Here is a 15,486-nt window from a genome sequence, read left to right on the forward strand (position 1 = left end):
AATTAGCTGTGTAACTATATGAAAGCTATCGTTTCCTGTTTCTACTACACACCCAATACTTTACAGATATTTCTAACTTTTACAACAACCCAGTGAGGCAACTACTCTGGGAAGGGGTGCCAGGAGTGGCCCCTAAACTGGCAGAACACGCGTCAGCAGTGCATGTGAGCTCCCAGCTCCAGCACCGCCGGGTAAGTAGTTCCTCTTCTTGGTGTCCCCAATCTCACCCTCTCTTCTGTGCGGAAACTTAGTGACGACACTTAAGCTGCATGACAGTGAGATCCTACTGGAGCTCTCTGTCCTGCTCTCAGCATCGTCACTTACCAGCTAAAGGACAAACCACAGCTTGCCCTTTTCACCCTGGGCTGCAAGTGGATGTTCCTTCACTATAAGCACTCAGAAATCGAGTCTGGCTGTTTCATTAGCATCACATTCTCAACTCAGTTTTGCATTTCTGCACAAGCAATTCTCTCTGACAGAGAGGCACTGTCATTGCAGAGAAATAACAGAGACCTAGTGCGGTGGAGTGACACATACTGCATGTCCTGAAGCTAAATCACCTGGCACCAGCTCCTGGCTCTTCAACTTGTGAGCTGAGTGACCTGTGGCAAGTGACGCACCTTTTTCATGCTTTGGTCCCCTCCTTTACAAAATGGGACATAAACAGTTCAAGTGTTGTTTGGAACAAGTAGAGTGTGATACGAGGATTAAGAGAGAACTAATACTTTCCTGCCTGGCTCATACCGGATACAGGGGGATAGATGGAGATGTAGGAGCTGATGACTGCACTCACAGGAAGCTGCCACTCTATGGAACGCACGGGGACTGCAAACCACTGGGCATGTTTTACAGTAGTATAGGAGAATTTTCCTCACCGTCAGCCTCTAAAGTGACATGCTTAAGTAGAGGGACCGCAGGGTACAGCCACTATGGAAAACAGTGTGGAGATGCCTCAAAAAATTAAGGTCACCTTAGGACCCAGCAATTCCACTTCTGGGTATTTATCTGAAGAAAACAAACAGTGATTTGAAAGATAGTTGCACCCCTATGTTCATTGCAGCATTATTCACAACAGCCAAGATATGGAAGCCACCTAAGTGCCCATCAACAGACGACTGGATAACGAAGAAGTGGGACATATATACAATGGAATATTACTGGGCCACAAAATAGCATGAAATCTTGCCATTCGTGACAACATGGATGGACCCAGAGGGCATTACGCTGAGTGAAACAAGTCAGAGAAAAACAAATGTCATATGGTTTCACTTATGTGTGGACTCTATAAAAAGCAAATCAAATGAATAAACAAAACAAAATAGAAACAGACATATAGCTATAGACAACAAGCTGATTATTACCAAAGCTTGATAAGGGGATGAGTGGGGAAAAAAAGAGCTAGAGAGAGATGTTTGTGTACTAAAAAAAAAACACAATAAAGTGCAAAAAGCGTAGAGTGACTCCAGGAAGTACTGAGGTAAAGTGCAGAACAAACAATCTTCCTTTTCACACTCCCTACCACCTCATAAGGTACTGCTTTCAGCCCCAGCTCTGTGTACTACAGCCACACAGTAGGTCTTCTTTGATTCCCCGAAATGCCCATGCTCCATTCCACCAAAGTGTCTTTGCACACACTGTGATTTCCATCTGGGAAATGCTTCCTCTTTAATCCTTACTTATCCCTCAGGTCTCAACTACAGTCATTCGCTCAGGGGACTTTTCCTCAATACCCCTGTCTTGGTTCATCAGCTTTTTACAAATGTCAGAGCACCACAGCCATTTTCTTAGCATTTATCTCAGTTGGTGATTATAGATTTCTTGCACGATTACTCGATGACCATTTTTCTCCCCCACCGGAATGGGTACTCTATAATATAAAGGACTGCGTCTTGTTTTGTTTACTCACCCAATACAGAGTGGACACGCAGGAAAATCGGAGTGAATGAGGGCTATGTACAGTCTATGCTTTCTCCTCTCTTGAAACGCCTTGCTCTTTTTCCTGCTCTCCTCCACTCTTGACCTCTCCTTGAATGTCTGTCTAATCAACTATCTTCTATAAGCAAACACTACTTTCAGGTTACCTCTTCATTGGCTCTCCGCAGCCTCTTATTCCGTCCTTTGCTTAGAAATGCAGCCCTCCAACCTTCCCAACACTCGGCAGACTTGAGGTTACATGCTCAATATCTGTGTTCCCTGCTGGATGAAACAACGTCATATTTGTCTAGTTCATTGCTATGACCCCCTTATCTCACATGGCGCTTACTACCTAGTTGGTATTCATTAAACATTTATGGGAAGAAGAAAAAACAAACACACAAAGGAAATCTCCACACTGAGTATTGACAACTCAATTTGTCATAACACATTTACTTGGCTGATGTGATGGTATTTTCCAAAGGTACTGCATTTTTCAAATATGTAGGAGAATTAGCAATTTCTTGACAGTATAGATAATTACTTAGTAGAAATCTCAGGGTGCGATTACTGATGTTGAATTATGTATACAATAAATAGATGGTCAGGGTAAAATGAAGCTTGATGTCTTAGCTACAGCAACTGCTAACTGTGTTTGAAATCCTGGAACATCTGCTAGGTACAAGGGACCATGTTTAATGTTGAGTAAAATATAAAAACATGGGATCCAGTCCAATCTCAGGGGGTACACAGACCAGTGAGAGGGCGAGGCAAAGCCATACTGCAATTCTAGTACCTCACCAATAAATACTGGAGCACTCGTAGACAAAAGATAGAAGAGAGCATAGCATTCACATGTTAAGATACATTGCATACATGGACAGGCGGAGGAGTGTTCATAAACATACAAACTACATTTCCCAGGCATACTTAATCCTCACAACTCTAAATACTACCACTGTGCCCATTCTATAGATGACACTCGTGTTGAGAGGAGTGTGGAAGCTCTCTCAAGTTCACACAGAGAATAACAGGTACCACAGCCACAGAGATGATTGAAAGGTCTAAGCAACTTTAGGAGAAATGACTTATAATAAAATACTGTGGTGGAGACAGAAACACTGCCCTGGTTCAAGAGTATCTGTTGTTCTGAGAAAACCCACTCATGGCCCTTGGGTTATACAAATACACAATGACGGCCTCTCCACAGTTCTTGCAAGAGTTACAAATGGAGATGAGCTGGCCAACGTTAAGCGGTCTGGTTGCTTATGTGATACTTCTAGGACTTCAAAACCTGAGAAAAAAAGAATTCTCCTCAATGGATTTAGATCACATCTGGCCTGTAAAATAGTGATTGTTCTTAAGACAAGCATTCTTGTTTGAGCAGTTGTTTGACGAAAACAGAACTGAGACTCTGAGGAGTAAGGATACATGAGTTCTACCTCAGATTTGAGGAAACAGTGGATTAGACTGTCACTGCTCCAAATGTGATGTAATTTAAGACCAGACAGTCCAGAATTTATTGATATTAAATTTTATATGACCTGCCCAAAAGCAAGATGCTTTGCTTGAAGGGAAAATACGATGGAGTCGGTAGTTAATGTGGTGGGCACCATTTAAAAAAAAAAAAAATCTTGTGATGCTACTAACGGTTGCTTCTTGATTTCAAAACTTTCCATAAAGCTAAAGTCATCAACACGATGGTGGCTGGCCTAAAGACAGACATAGACCAACGGAATAGAACTGAGGGTCCTGAAATAAACTCTTACATTTCTGGTCAATTGATTTGTGACAACAGTGCAAGACCATTCAATGTGGAAAGAACCATATTTTCAACAGATGGTGCTGGGACAACTCGACATCCACACGCAAAAGAATGAAGTTGAAAAAGACAATGAAAAAGAATGAAGTTGGACCTTGACATCAACATATACAAAAATTAATTCAATATGGATCATAGGCCTATACTTTAGAGCAAAACCTCAGAAACTCTTATTGGAAAACATAGGAGTACATTTTTGCGACTTTAGATGAAGCAATGTTTTCTTAGCTCTGACACCAAAAGCACATGCGACATAAACACATAAGTAAATTGGACTTCATCATAATTAAAACTTTTGTGCTTCAAATGACACCATCAAGACAGTGAAAAGACAATCTATAGAATGAGAAAAATATTTGCATATCATATCTCTGATAAAGGACTTTCATTCAAACTATATAAAGAAACCTTACAACTCAACAATGGAAAGACAAATAACCCAATTAAAAAAACAGGCAAAAGATTTGATTGCACATGTCTCCAAAGTAGATGCTACCAATAGCCAATAAACACATGAAAGGTTGTTCAACATGATTAGTCACTAGGAACACTGAAATCAAAACCGCTGTGAGATGTCACTTCACACCCACGAGGATGGCTAAAACTAAAAAGAAAGACAACCACCAGTGTCAGTGAGAATGTGGATAAACTGGATCCTTCGGATTATAAAATGACCCAGCCAACTTACCTAACAGTCTGGCAGTTGCTCAAAATGTTAAACAGAGACTTATCATTTGATGCATGTGAATGAATGGGCATAGCAGCATTTTTCAGAATAGCCAAAAAGTGGAAATAACCCAAGTGTCTGGTAGCTGGTGAATGGACAAACAAAATCGTGCTATTTCCACACAATGGAATGTTATTTGAGCATACAAAGGAATGAAGTACTGACACGTGCTGCAGCAGAGGTGAATCTGATAAAAGGATATTACTGAAATAAATAAGTCAAAAAAGGCCACACAGTATATGATGCCACTTATATGAAACATCCAGAATGGGAAAATTCCTAAGACAGAATTCCTATGACAGAAAGCATACTAGTAGGGGTCAGGGCCTGGGGGGAATGGGGTTGACTATTAATGAGTACAGGGTTTATTTTTGAAGGTAATGAAAATGTTTTGAAATTAGATAGTAGTGATAGTTGCACAACTTTGTGAATATACTACAAACTAATTCAACTGGACATCTTAAATTGTTCAATTATATGGTATGTGACATATCTTAATAAAGCTGTTACCAAAGAGATGGTATTGAAAGTAAGAGGCAACACTTCTTTATTGAAAACTTTTTTTAAGGGAAAAGAAACACTATTATTTAATATACATCTTTATTCGTGGGTTCCTCCTTATTTAAAAAATATAAAAACAGTACTTCTTAGTTCAAGGAAACATAATATTTAAGAGAAAATATTACCTCACAGGCTGGTAAAGGCCGAGGTATTTCTGTTTTCCTTAAATTCTTTCATAGATTGATTCATATATTTATTCAGCTTCATTTATTCCACGGATATTTATTCAGGACTTATTCATAACCACCTGCCCTCATGGTGACAACATTTGAAAAATTAGAAGAAAGTAATCACAGAGCTTAAAAACAATCACAAAATCCATTGGTTGGATTTCCTCTCACACCCCCGCTGGGGCCTTTTCAAAATGAATGTGGGATACTTAAAGGAGGGCCTATAAGTAAAATTAATCTACATTTTATCATTTTATGGGGCCAAACTGACAGATTGCTTACTGCACAAGACTGGATGGTCTTTGTGGGGAGGCGGGGACCTGTAAGAGTTACAGAAAACAAACACATCTGAAATACGAGTGATACACAACAATGCAAGTATTTGGCAGCAAGTTAATACTCTGATCGTGATTAGTGTGTGGCTTAAATGCATATATCATGGAGGAATTACTGATAGCAGTGCCACCCACTGAGGGTATAGTGGCTGGTACCAAATTTAGTCTCTGGGGAAATATCTGACAGAGTAATTTAGTTCCCGGAAAACACACACGCACGCACTCACACACCCCTTTTCATCCTGCCCTGAACTTGAGATTTAACCTCAGACTCCTCACACATGCTTTGTTCTCTAAAGGGCTCACGTGTGGCTGTGAAGTACAAACCAGACAGGGAGCTGCATCAAATGCATGTGAGCCGGAGGTGCACGGCCTGGTCAGATCCGGGCCTCCTCGGTGGGAGTCGCGACCTGGGAGGACAAAGTAAGTGGCCTTGGTAGCATGGGACCTTCGACGGCTACAGATGTCCTAAAAGGAACGGTAGCCACGCAGGACAGACCACAGGCGAACTTACGGCCACAGAAATAGCAGACACTCTAAGTGCCTTACACAATGAGTGTTTAAGCCTTTAGAACACCAGACAAAGGGGCCAAATTCAGGAAGAATGACCTAGAAAAAAGGAGAGGGATTCGGAGCCAACACACAGCTCCCAATTGCTTTAAATCACTGGCCTCTGGAGAAAGGGCCAATCCTGCCTATTCTGGGGAAGGCCTAAAGAGACAGGCAGTGAAGTGCTCGGGGAAAAGGTTACTCTGTGACTTTCTGCAGCTACCTTATTATTGTTATTTCATCAAATCTGACTACGTACACTTCAAAACCCTGTTACGCTCTCCAGAGGAAAATGCAGAGCGTGACACAAAACTCGCACAGGTAACCCATATTTAATGCAGGCCATCCCCCTCAATCTTTGACTCCCTAAGTACAAAGGCAGCTGATGTGGGCCTCATTCCCCAGGTGGTTTCATTTTCCTTTGATGAAAGTGGTCAGGGAAGGGAAAGAAAGGCACTGTGCATATATGTGTTGGTCTCCTAGTTCTCTAGGGCAGCTGTAAACAAGTGACCACAGACTTGGTGGCTTAAAACAACAGAAATTGATTCTCTCCCATTCTGAAGGCCAGAGACCGGGAAATTAAGGCACTCCAGAGACCTGGAAATTAAGGCACTGGCCGGGCTGCAAAGGCTCTAGGAGAGAGCAGCACGTCGGCTCTGCCCACCTCTGCTGGCTGTGCGCCACCGTTTTCAGCCCTAGGCTGCCTCACTCGAGTCCCGCCGCCATGCTCCATCACACGGCCTCTCCGTCTTCTCCTCCACGGCCTCCTGTGAGGACCCTCGCCACTGGAAGAAGGGACCAACTGTGTAACCCTGATAATCTCTTCTAGAGATCCTTAACGACATCTGAAAAGACTCTTTTATTTCTAGTATGGTCATGTTTATAGGTTCTAGGTGCATGTCCGATTTTCGGTAAGTTACCATTCAACCCACTACTGAGGGTCTAATGGATTTTGAATTTTGAGCAATATTGAACATGTGTATTTCTACAACTTCATAACTTCTCAGACAAAAATTCTTAAAAAAGAATGAATCAGTGATCCTCTACGTGTTGCCATTTCCTCCTATTCCGAAACTGCTCCCCCTTTCAACTGAATGGCAACACGTAACTGATTGTTGACCAAAACTTTAGTCAATCTTAAAGCACAATGATGGTAAAACTTGACCTTCATTGTCAAAAACTTCAACTTCAGAAACAATCAAAATTATTGTATTATTTACTGACTATTCACAACAATGAAACAAAAGGGGTAATAGTTTAATAACTTGTTGTTTTTTACTAAAATACACAGTGTTAACTGTTTTAAACTTCAGCGATTATTTTTAAAGCTCTGTCTGATTGTTAGCTTTGTTTAGACCCCAGTTGGTGTTGGTTGCCTAGCTGCATGTATAATGGATTGCTGGAAATCTTCTGAATTAAAAAGCAAACAAACAAAAAAACCTCTATTTTTCATTTATTTAAGTCACAACTACTCCTTTTCAGTCATATAAGCCCCAAATAGGACTGTGGAATGATTGGAGGAGATAAACCTAATCAACTAATAGCTAAAATGAACTGGTGTCTGTATATTAATAGGTTCTGTGGAAGGGACCGAAGAAATACAAGTGGAATGGTGTTCCCTGTGAATTTCAATGACTCATTATACCACAACTCACTATTACCCACATCACCCAGAACCAACAGCATGGCCACACACCCACTAGTCTCAAGGAAATTTTCAACAGACACCAATCATCATTTTGAATATCTTACTAGGACTGTAGTATGTGGCAGAAGTGATCTACCAAAAGCACTATTTCAGAAATTCAGCAAGTTTGGTTTGAGCTCTTCTAACTATTCAAATGAGAAAAATTTACTCTTTTATTGAAGATCAAAGACTTCTACTGATACAAGTTTTCAGTTTTGCCATCCAAATGTTCCTTAGTTGATGAAGTTCTAATTGATCTAAATAGTCACAAATTATTTATCCAGTCATCTATCAACATTTTATTGCTCAGAAACAAAAGTTTGCCTATTTAAGCAGGCTTCATAATTAAATATCAGTTGAGCTACGCATGGGGTTGGCCATCTATCAAAACCCCAGCTATTGTTCAGATTGACTGCACGTTTCATTTTTTGGCTACAAAAGATCAACTAATTATTGGATAATAAAAGCAATGAACATTTGAAATTTACTGTGAATAGAAGCAATCATCAGGCTCCAACACCAGGACGCTAAAAGCGTCAGTCGGATACAGTACAACATTCTAAATCAGACACATTTTTCTAATCTTTATTACCAGTATTATTATCACGGCCCACCATCATGACCACCATTGTCAGAGGGTACCCAAGTTTAGGAGACTTGGATTTGCTGTAGAAACTAGAATCGAATCCACTGCTGTTTATCCCGGAGAAACTTGCACCATAAAAAAACACACAAAACAAACAAACAAACAAACAAAAAACACTGGCTGGCACATAACTGATAAAGCTTACGGAAATTAATCCCAGAATACAATGGTTTATTGAGTTACTTTATCCTTATAAATACACTGAGGTCACAGGGAGGCCAACACGAGTGGCTTTTGCTCCGAAAGATCCCTTTTACTATCATCTCCATCGTTCCTTTTCCTTTGTCACTCTTCCTCTCTTCTCTTCCTTTCCCCTTACCACAAGCTCAGGGGGTAGATATACGGGGCAAGCATAGTGTACCAATCCAGCTTCTTTTCCCGCCTTAGGCTGGGTACCAACAGAGATAAGCACAGATATCACTCTACGGCTTTGGCTTCATGCAAAAGAATACCACCCTGTCTGTGGCCAAGATAATGCCAGGTGCCCTATAGCAGTGAGGCAACTTGACTTTGTGAAATGATTTAATTTACTGTGAGAAATTTGGAGGTACTTATGTATAAATTATAGTCATCCATAGATGATGCGTAAAAGAAGTCTTTTGCTTTGAAAATCTGAACTGTTATAAAACAACTGACCTTCCAGGAAGGAGGCCCCAGACAATACTTCTGAAACAATCAGTTTGACAGGCTACAATATGGAGTTATTGGATTATTCCCTTGGAAGCGCGTCAAAATAATCTCCATTGAAAGTGCATCGTTTTCACATGTGGGGGTTGAATGATCTGGGAGTAAGAGAACTTACAGTAATATGTCATTTACTGCTTGGGGATATACAATTTACCAACCCACAGTTATTTACCATAAAATAGCAATATTCTGTATGCTTTACAACCTACTTGCAACACACTGGAAATTTGCATATTAACTATTAGAGCAGAAATATTGTTATTAATTGTTCTCATTATGGAAACTGAAACCGATTATATTAAAATTAGAGTCACAGATGTATGCACTATTGTCAAACCACTTTGGCTTGGGGTACTTGGCAGGGAAGTGGGCAGCTAGGCGATGGGGCTGTACCACTTTGTTCCATATAGACACAGCCTCTGGAAAATCCCCACCATCAGCTGTGGAATTAATGAACCGAATCTCCCTCCACTCCTGGCCTTGTCTTCTGATGCAGTGGCCTACGCGTAAGAATTAAAGAACAGTCAACTTGCTTTTCCCCTTGGGTGGAGGGAAGGTTAAAGGAAAGTGATTCCTGAAAACTTCACAGAAGCTCTGCGTACTCTCAGGCCAGATTTGCAGGATACAAATGAACACTGATGCCTTCCACATGTGAACTTCTTTTTTATTAGGCTAAAGCCTCCTGCCTCATCTGGGACTAATATGGCACCTGTCTTCTCCACCACTTCAAAGTGGAAATGTGTGCACCCACCTCTAAGCACTCAAGGGCCATTGGAAAGTCCTTGAGTTCACGATGGTTTAACTCATGTCCTGATGACTTTGACATCCAATTCTTATAATGTATCCATTCATTCCACATCTACTATTGCAAGTTTACTAAGTGCCAGACACTGATCCATCCGGTTTTCCAGCCCTAGGTGAAACAGAGGAGTAAATGGTAGAAGGGGCATTGCTGGCCTACTATTAGCAACTGGCCAAGTGACAGTAAGAAAAGTGGGTGCTGACGGCCTAATACTACAGGGGGACCAAAAAACAAAAGGTGCTCCAAATGACATTACAGCAATGTTTGCTCATGAACATGTCCACAACTCATCAACAGTGACTTAGATGATGGCATGTGTGTTTAATCAAGGAAGGATTTCTAGCGGAAAGGTTTTGAATGAAAAAAGTGGGGGAGAGGCAGGTTCTTAGAGGCATCGTCTCCATTAATTAGGAGTTTTGCTTATATGAATTCATTTTTTTTTAAATGCCAAATACAAGAGATTGCCATGTTATGGCTACACATGCAGCATAAAAATCATAATGTCTAACTTATAAAATGATCCTATGGATAAAATTATAAAAGGTATTTAAATGAGATTTGAAAACTCTGACATATTCGATAAAGAAGAAGGAATGTTTTTCTTATAAATAAGGTGGGTCTAATGCAGAGACAAGCCAGGGTGCAATGAACCTGGAGCTCAGGCTGGTTTCCCTTGGATGTCATTTGTTAACGGTGCAATCCACAGTGACGACTTCAGTTACTCCCATCCTCAATTTCATGTTTTGAAAGATATAGGCCAAAAAACCCACAAGGTTTTTTGCAGCCATAAACTCATATGCTTAAAACCAAAGAAACATTCTCACTTGCATATTACAGTGCAGCAAGTGTGGTCAAAAAGCAACATTTCTGTTTCTCAATGATGATGAGAATGCTCAGGGACAAAGCAATTACTCAGTGACATTCGGAAGACGTCACTGTCCTCTTCACCTTCCATCACGGAGGAAAAGAACTGTCCTGTAAACATTTAAAAATGACTTTTGGCCTCAGGCACATCTTTTCATTTTCCTTAAATAAAGAAGTGTGAACAGTGCAGATTTGATGAGCAAAAGGTTGAACACCAAAAAATGACGAGACGATAAAGGGCGTGGGCTTATAAAAATATGTCATCCCCTAAATAGCTTAACACATGTATTTTCTTTGCTTTGTCACTGGATAGACACTAAAGGAGTTCCCGTATTCATCCACATAAAGTGTCCTAGACTCTGGCGATATAAGGATGGACAAGACAGTCTCAGCTCTTTTGGAACAAAGATTCTGTCATCAAAGTCAAATAATGAGAAGTAAATAAATGTACAAAATCATTGCCGGTTGTCCTAAGTCATCGTGAATGAAACAGGGTGTTGCTGGAAGAGGAACGCACAGCCGAGGAGAAGAAGCGATAGGAATGCTTCTTCGTAAGACGGGCTGAGATGGAAACTTTGTCTTGGGAAGTCACAGCGAAACTGAGAACCAAGGATCTTAAGAAGTGAGCCGGGTGAAGGGTCAGGACAAAAGCGTGTCAGGAACGGGAACAGAGGATCAGGACCCTTGTAATAGAAGGCGGTTTGTCATAGAAATTAAAAGGAGACCATGGCAATGAACTTGAGATTTTTCTAAGTGCTGAGAAGTCATAAAGCTGGAAAATGGAATGATCTCGCTAATGTGCTTAAAGATTAAATGGCCGCTTTGTGACAAACGCTTAGGGGAGATCTAAAGGAGAAGGTCAGCACCCCGGTAGGGGTGGCTGATGCAGACACAGGACACCCTGATTTCCAAGGTGTTTGGCAAAGGCTCTCCTGGCTTTAAGAACAAGTGGGAGACACTGGGGTTCAGCTGCAGTACGTTTGGATGAGTCGAGCTAACTGCACAAGAGTATGCAAACCATAGTGACTTAAAAACTCAGTCTCATCTTACTGGAAGCTCCCAACTGCCATGCTGCCCTGTCCTGGTCAACATACTGTATCAATTGTTTGACTGGACACATGCTCATCAAATTATCCGCTGACACTAAAGTATAGGATAATCCACATGTCAGATAAAAAAAAAGGATTTAAAACAATTTCAACCTTGATGGGAAAAAGAAGGGTCACTACTCAGCAGGTGAATTCAATGGGAGTAAAAGTAACACTTTGAATTTAGGGCAATGACATGGGTGGGAAGCTGAGGATTAAGAGACATTCATGAAAAATCAATCCTCGGATTTTACATCACTGTGTATTCAAAATAAAGGTACGAGACTGGAGCTTTACAGAAAAGTGAGTAACACTGTCAACTGCATTCACTGAGAAAGAAGTTCACATCATGGACGCTACTGTCTGTCCCCAATGTCATCTCCTGCAAAGATCAAGCCACATGCACAGAATGGGATACATTTCCATACGGTAACAATTAACTGAGTGTACCAGGAGAAGAAAAGAATTATGAGATAAAGGGCCATGATCGTATTTTCACCTATTTAAAGCCTATCCAAAATCATACAGTAAGCATTGGGAGTGGAAAGGATGGAAATTTAGATATTTAGCTTACTTTTAAGACAGAGATGTTGGGTTTGTTTTGTATTTTGGAACAACTAGAGCAGAATAGGTGAGCTAACTATTTTCAGAGTTTTTTAAACCTTAAGCGTATCTGCCAAGGATTCTGAAGGACATAGGGGCCCCACATCACACAGGAAGTGGGACACGCCAGGTAGATTCCAGACACTGTCCTCAGGTCAGCTGAGCCACAGAATGAGTGGCAGCGCTTTCACAGAGGCCAAGCTATTGTGTTTAAATGACTTACTTTGACTATTAGATTCTGTCTATCAGATATTTTGGTAGTAGAAATGCCCAGACTTTTACACAAAGAGAGTCTTAAGAGGTGGAAATTAGTTGTTTAAATGTTGTAAGTTAGAAAAACAAAAGGTCGGTATTGCTATGTCAGTCTCTTTTTTGTTGTTATTACTGGTTTTTGGGTTTTTTTGAAAAATTTCCTACAGTATGAAATCCGAAAATCAACGAAGTACAAGAGTACTTGAATACAGACATTTTCCCTACTCTGAGCGTTGATGATTTCTGTGATTATTTCCCAAAATGAATCCAACAAAATTCACTTGTCATTACTAAAAAGTAAGTATAGATATTACACTTGTATGAAACCAAGAGAAATAAACACTTCGGTTCCGTAGCACTCCATCAGGCATGCTATTCTCCTATTATTCTGCACACCCGAGACTATTTAGAAGGCTCCCAGGAAACATTCACAAACAAAGTAATCCTGGAATCCCATATATACCTTGTACTTAGAAAATTCATTTCTCAGCTAATAAAAATACCACTGAATAGCAATCATAGATAAGCACGGGATGTTCAGTATATTTGATGTTGAGTTCCCAGAGAGGATTTTGTTAAGGAGAATATTCTACAGTGTTACTACTAACAGACTTTGTAATTATAAAACCTTTGACATTAATGCACTGCTAAGAGGTGGAATTTTACACAAGGAAATGCATAATCATATGCAAACACATAAACCCTTACAAATGTAGCTGGTCATCAATCTTCAAAGGCCTCTATACTCTTGCCCCTGGATTTTATTTTCCACTTGCTACTTCTAAATTCCACTTTCTTTGATGTGCTCATGAACTTTTATTAGATGGAGGTCTTAAGAGGTGGCAATTTGTTTTTTAAAGGTTCTAAAGTGAAAATATAAACAAGATACTATAAAAAGTAATACTTTAATTATCTCAACTTTTTGTTATCGTAGTTTTTTTTTAATGCTCCTATTCTATAAAATAAGAAAAAAATAGAGAATTATAGAAATAATAGACTACCGCGTTTTTTTCTAACTCTGAGCTTTATGGTTAAATACTTCTCATATTGACTATTCAGTTACAGGCAGGTCAACTGCTTGCTTCGTAGTGTGTGTGTGTGTGGACAGAGTCCCAGAGAGCAGGTTCCAGGCTCTCGGCCTCACATGGAGATGTGCTGGCTTGGGTAGTAGATGGTTGTCAGCTGTGGCTGGTTGGCCATTAGCTGTAACCAGTTAGCCAATCAGCCATGATATAACTGGCACGGCTGCGTTGGTTGGTGGGTCGGTTGGCAGGCAGAGAACTGATGGCAGGTTGCAGGTTGTGTGGATCCAGCCTCCAGTGAGACCATAGTGGTGTGACTCCCCTACCTATGGCTCCGTGGGTGTTCCTTTTTGGCCTAGCAACGTCCTGCATTCTTATGTGGGGAGCGGGACTAGAGGCCCCGCAGGCCACCCCGCATGACAATGTGTGTGTGTGTGTGTGTGTGTGTGTGTGTGGTCATATATGTAAATTTACATGTGTGTAAATTTGAGTGTGTATAGGTATTTATGTGTCTATAAGCATCACGTAACCACACTATCATATAGTCAAACTATTTCAATCATTATAAGTACAGAGGAATATATCTCGCAACGCAGATTGACAATTTATCTTACAAAGAAGGTATTTCCCAAATATGAGAAAAGAGTAAAGAAGATGACATAGCAAATTAAAATCTATTTGGTTTTTGAAAACACAGTTTTGAGGGCTCCTGGTACAATGGTGCAAACACTCAAAGTAATACTTGCAGCATGAATAATTACTACTTACAGGCAAACTGAAGCCTTGCTTCTCTGCTAACAACGGTTCCGATCGAGTTTGTTGCTATGCACTGGTACATTCCAGCATCTTGGGTTGCATTGGGGTTATTGATCAACAAGCTTCCTTCAACAACACTGTAGCGGAAATCCATACCAATGTCAACATCGGTTCCATTTAATTTCCACCTATAGTATAAAAATGCCGGTAGATACAACCTTGTAATATTAATCAATATTTCGGAATTGTCCAAAATATATAAAAACTATAAATAGCATGAAATACCATGACTTTTTTTTTAACCATAGTAAACTATTAAAAAGCTCTACCTAGCAATGGTGATGACATAAACCCTTAGAGAGAGAGCGGGTCCTTTCCAGGAACAAATAGTATGAAGATTTGAACACTTGTCTTTGTGACTATAATGATTACAATGCTACATACGCTTCACTTTGTTTTTGTTTACTTTTTGTTGTTTTTGAAATTCCCCATAGCATCTTGTACAACTGTCTTTGAACAGGGCTCCTCAGCAAAAGTCCTTTTTGTGCTTTGCAGTTATTCTTCAAAAGGGTCTCTACAGATGACGGGATACCACTTTCAGGTAGATTGCTGAGTATTTGATGAAATTGCACCCCGGTTGCTTTGATTTGGTCCTTAATATGACTGCAATGGCTGAGTGCAAAGCCGAGGCGCTCTATTGAGCTAGAGCTGTCTTAGGGCCTGAAGTAGCTTTAAGGAAGATCACCGGAGCCACTGGCAGTCAAGCATCAATCAGCCAGCCGGGAAGCTGCAGATGAGGCCATTACAGAGTTCTGTTGTCCTGTTTGTTTACTTAGATCATTGTGTATCTGACTAGTGTTTGGCCCAGTACATTAGTTCTCATGGAACTCACACATTTAAACAGCAAATCTTTAGTAACAAAATCTTTTTTTTTTTTTTTAATAGCCAATGACATTTCAAAGAGAGCCTATCTTCACCAGTAAGTCACTTGGATACTTAGT

The 15,486-nt window shown here is 40.4% G+C and overlaps 1 protein-coding gene across 6 annotated transcripts in view; it reads right to left on the reverse strand.

Moving 5' to 3' along the window:
- The window catches only part of CNTN4 (contactin 4), a 783,747-nt gene that overhangs the window by 230,600 nt on the left and 537,661 nt on the right, over positions 1 to 15,486 (reverse strand). For all 6 annotated transcript variants that reach the window (XM_081073436.1, XM_081073440.1, XM_081073435.1 and 3 more), the window contains one exon: positions 14,498 to 14,673. In XM_081073436.1, coding sequence (XP_080929562.1) covers positions 14,498 to 14,673 — 176 coding nt within the window. The remainder of the gene's footprint in view (positions 1 to 14,497; positions 14,674 to 15,486) is intronic.

The sequence above is a fragment of the Rhinolophus hipposideros genome (genome assembly GCF_964194185.1).
Source record: "Rhinolophus hipposideros genome assembly, chromosome: 14".
NCBI lineage: Eukaryota > Metazoa > Chordata > Mammalia > Chiroptera > Rhinolophidae > Rhinolophus > Rhinolophus hipposideros.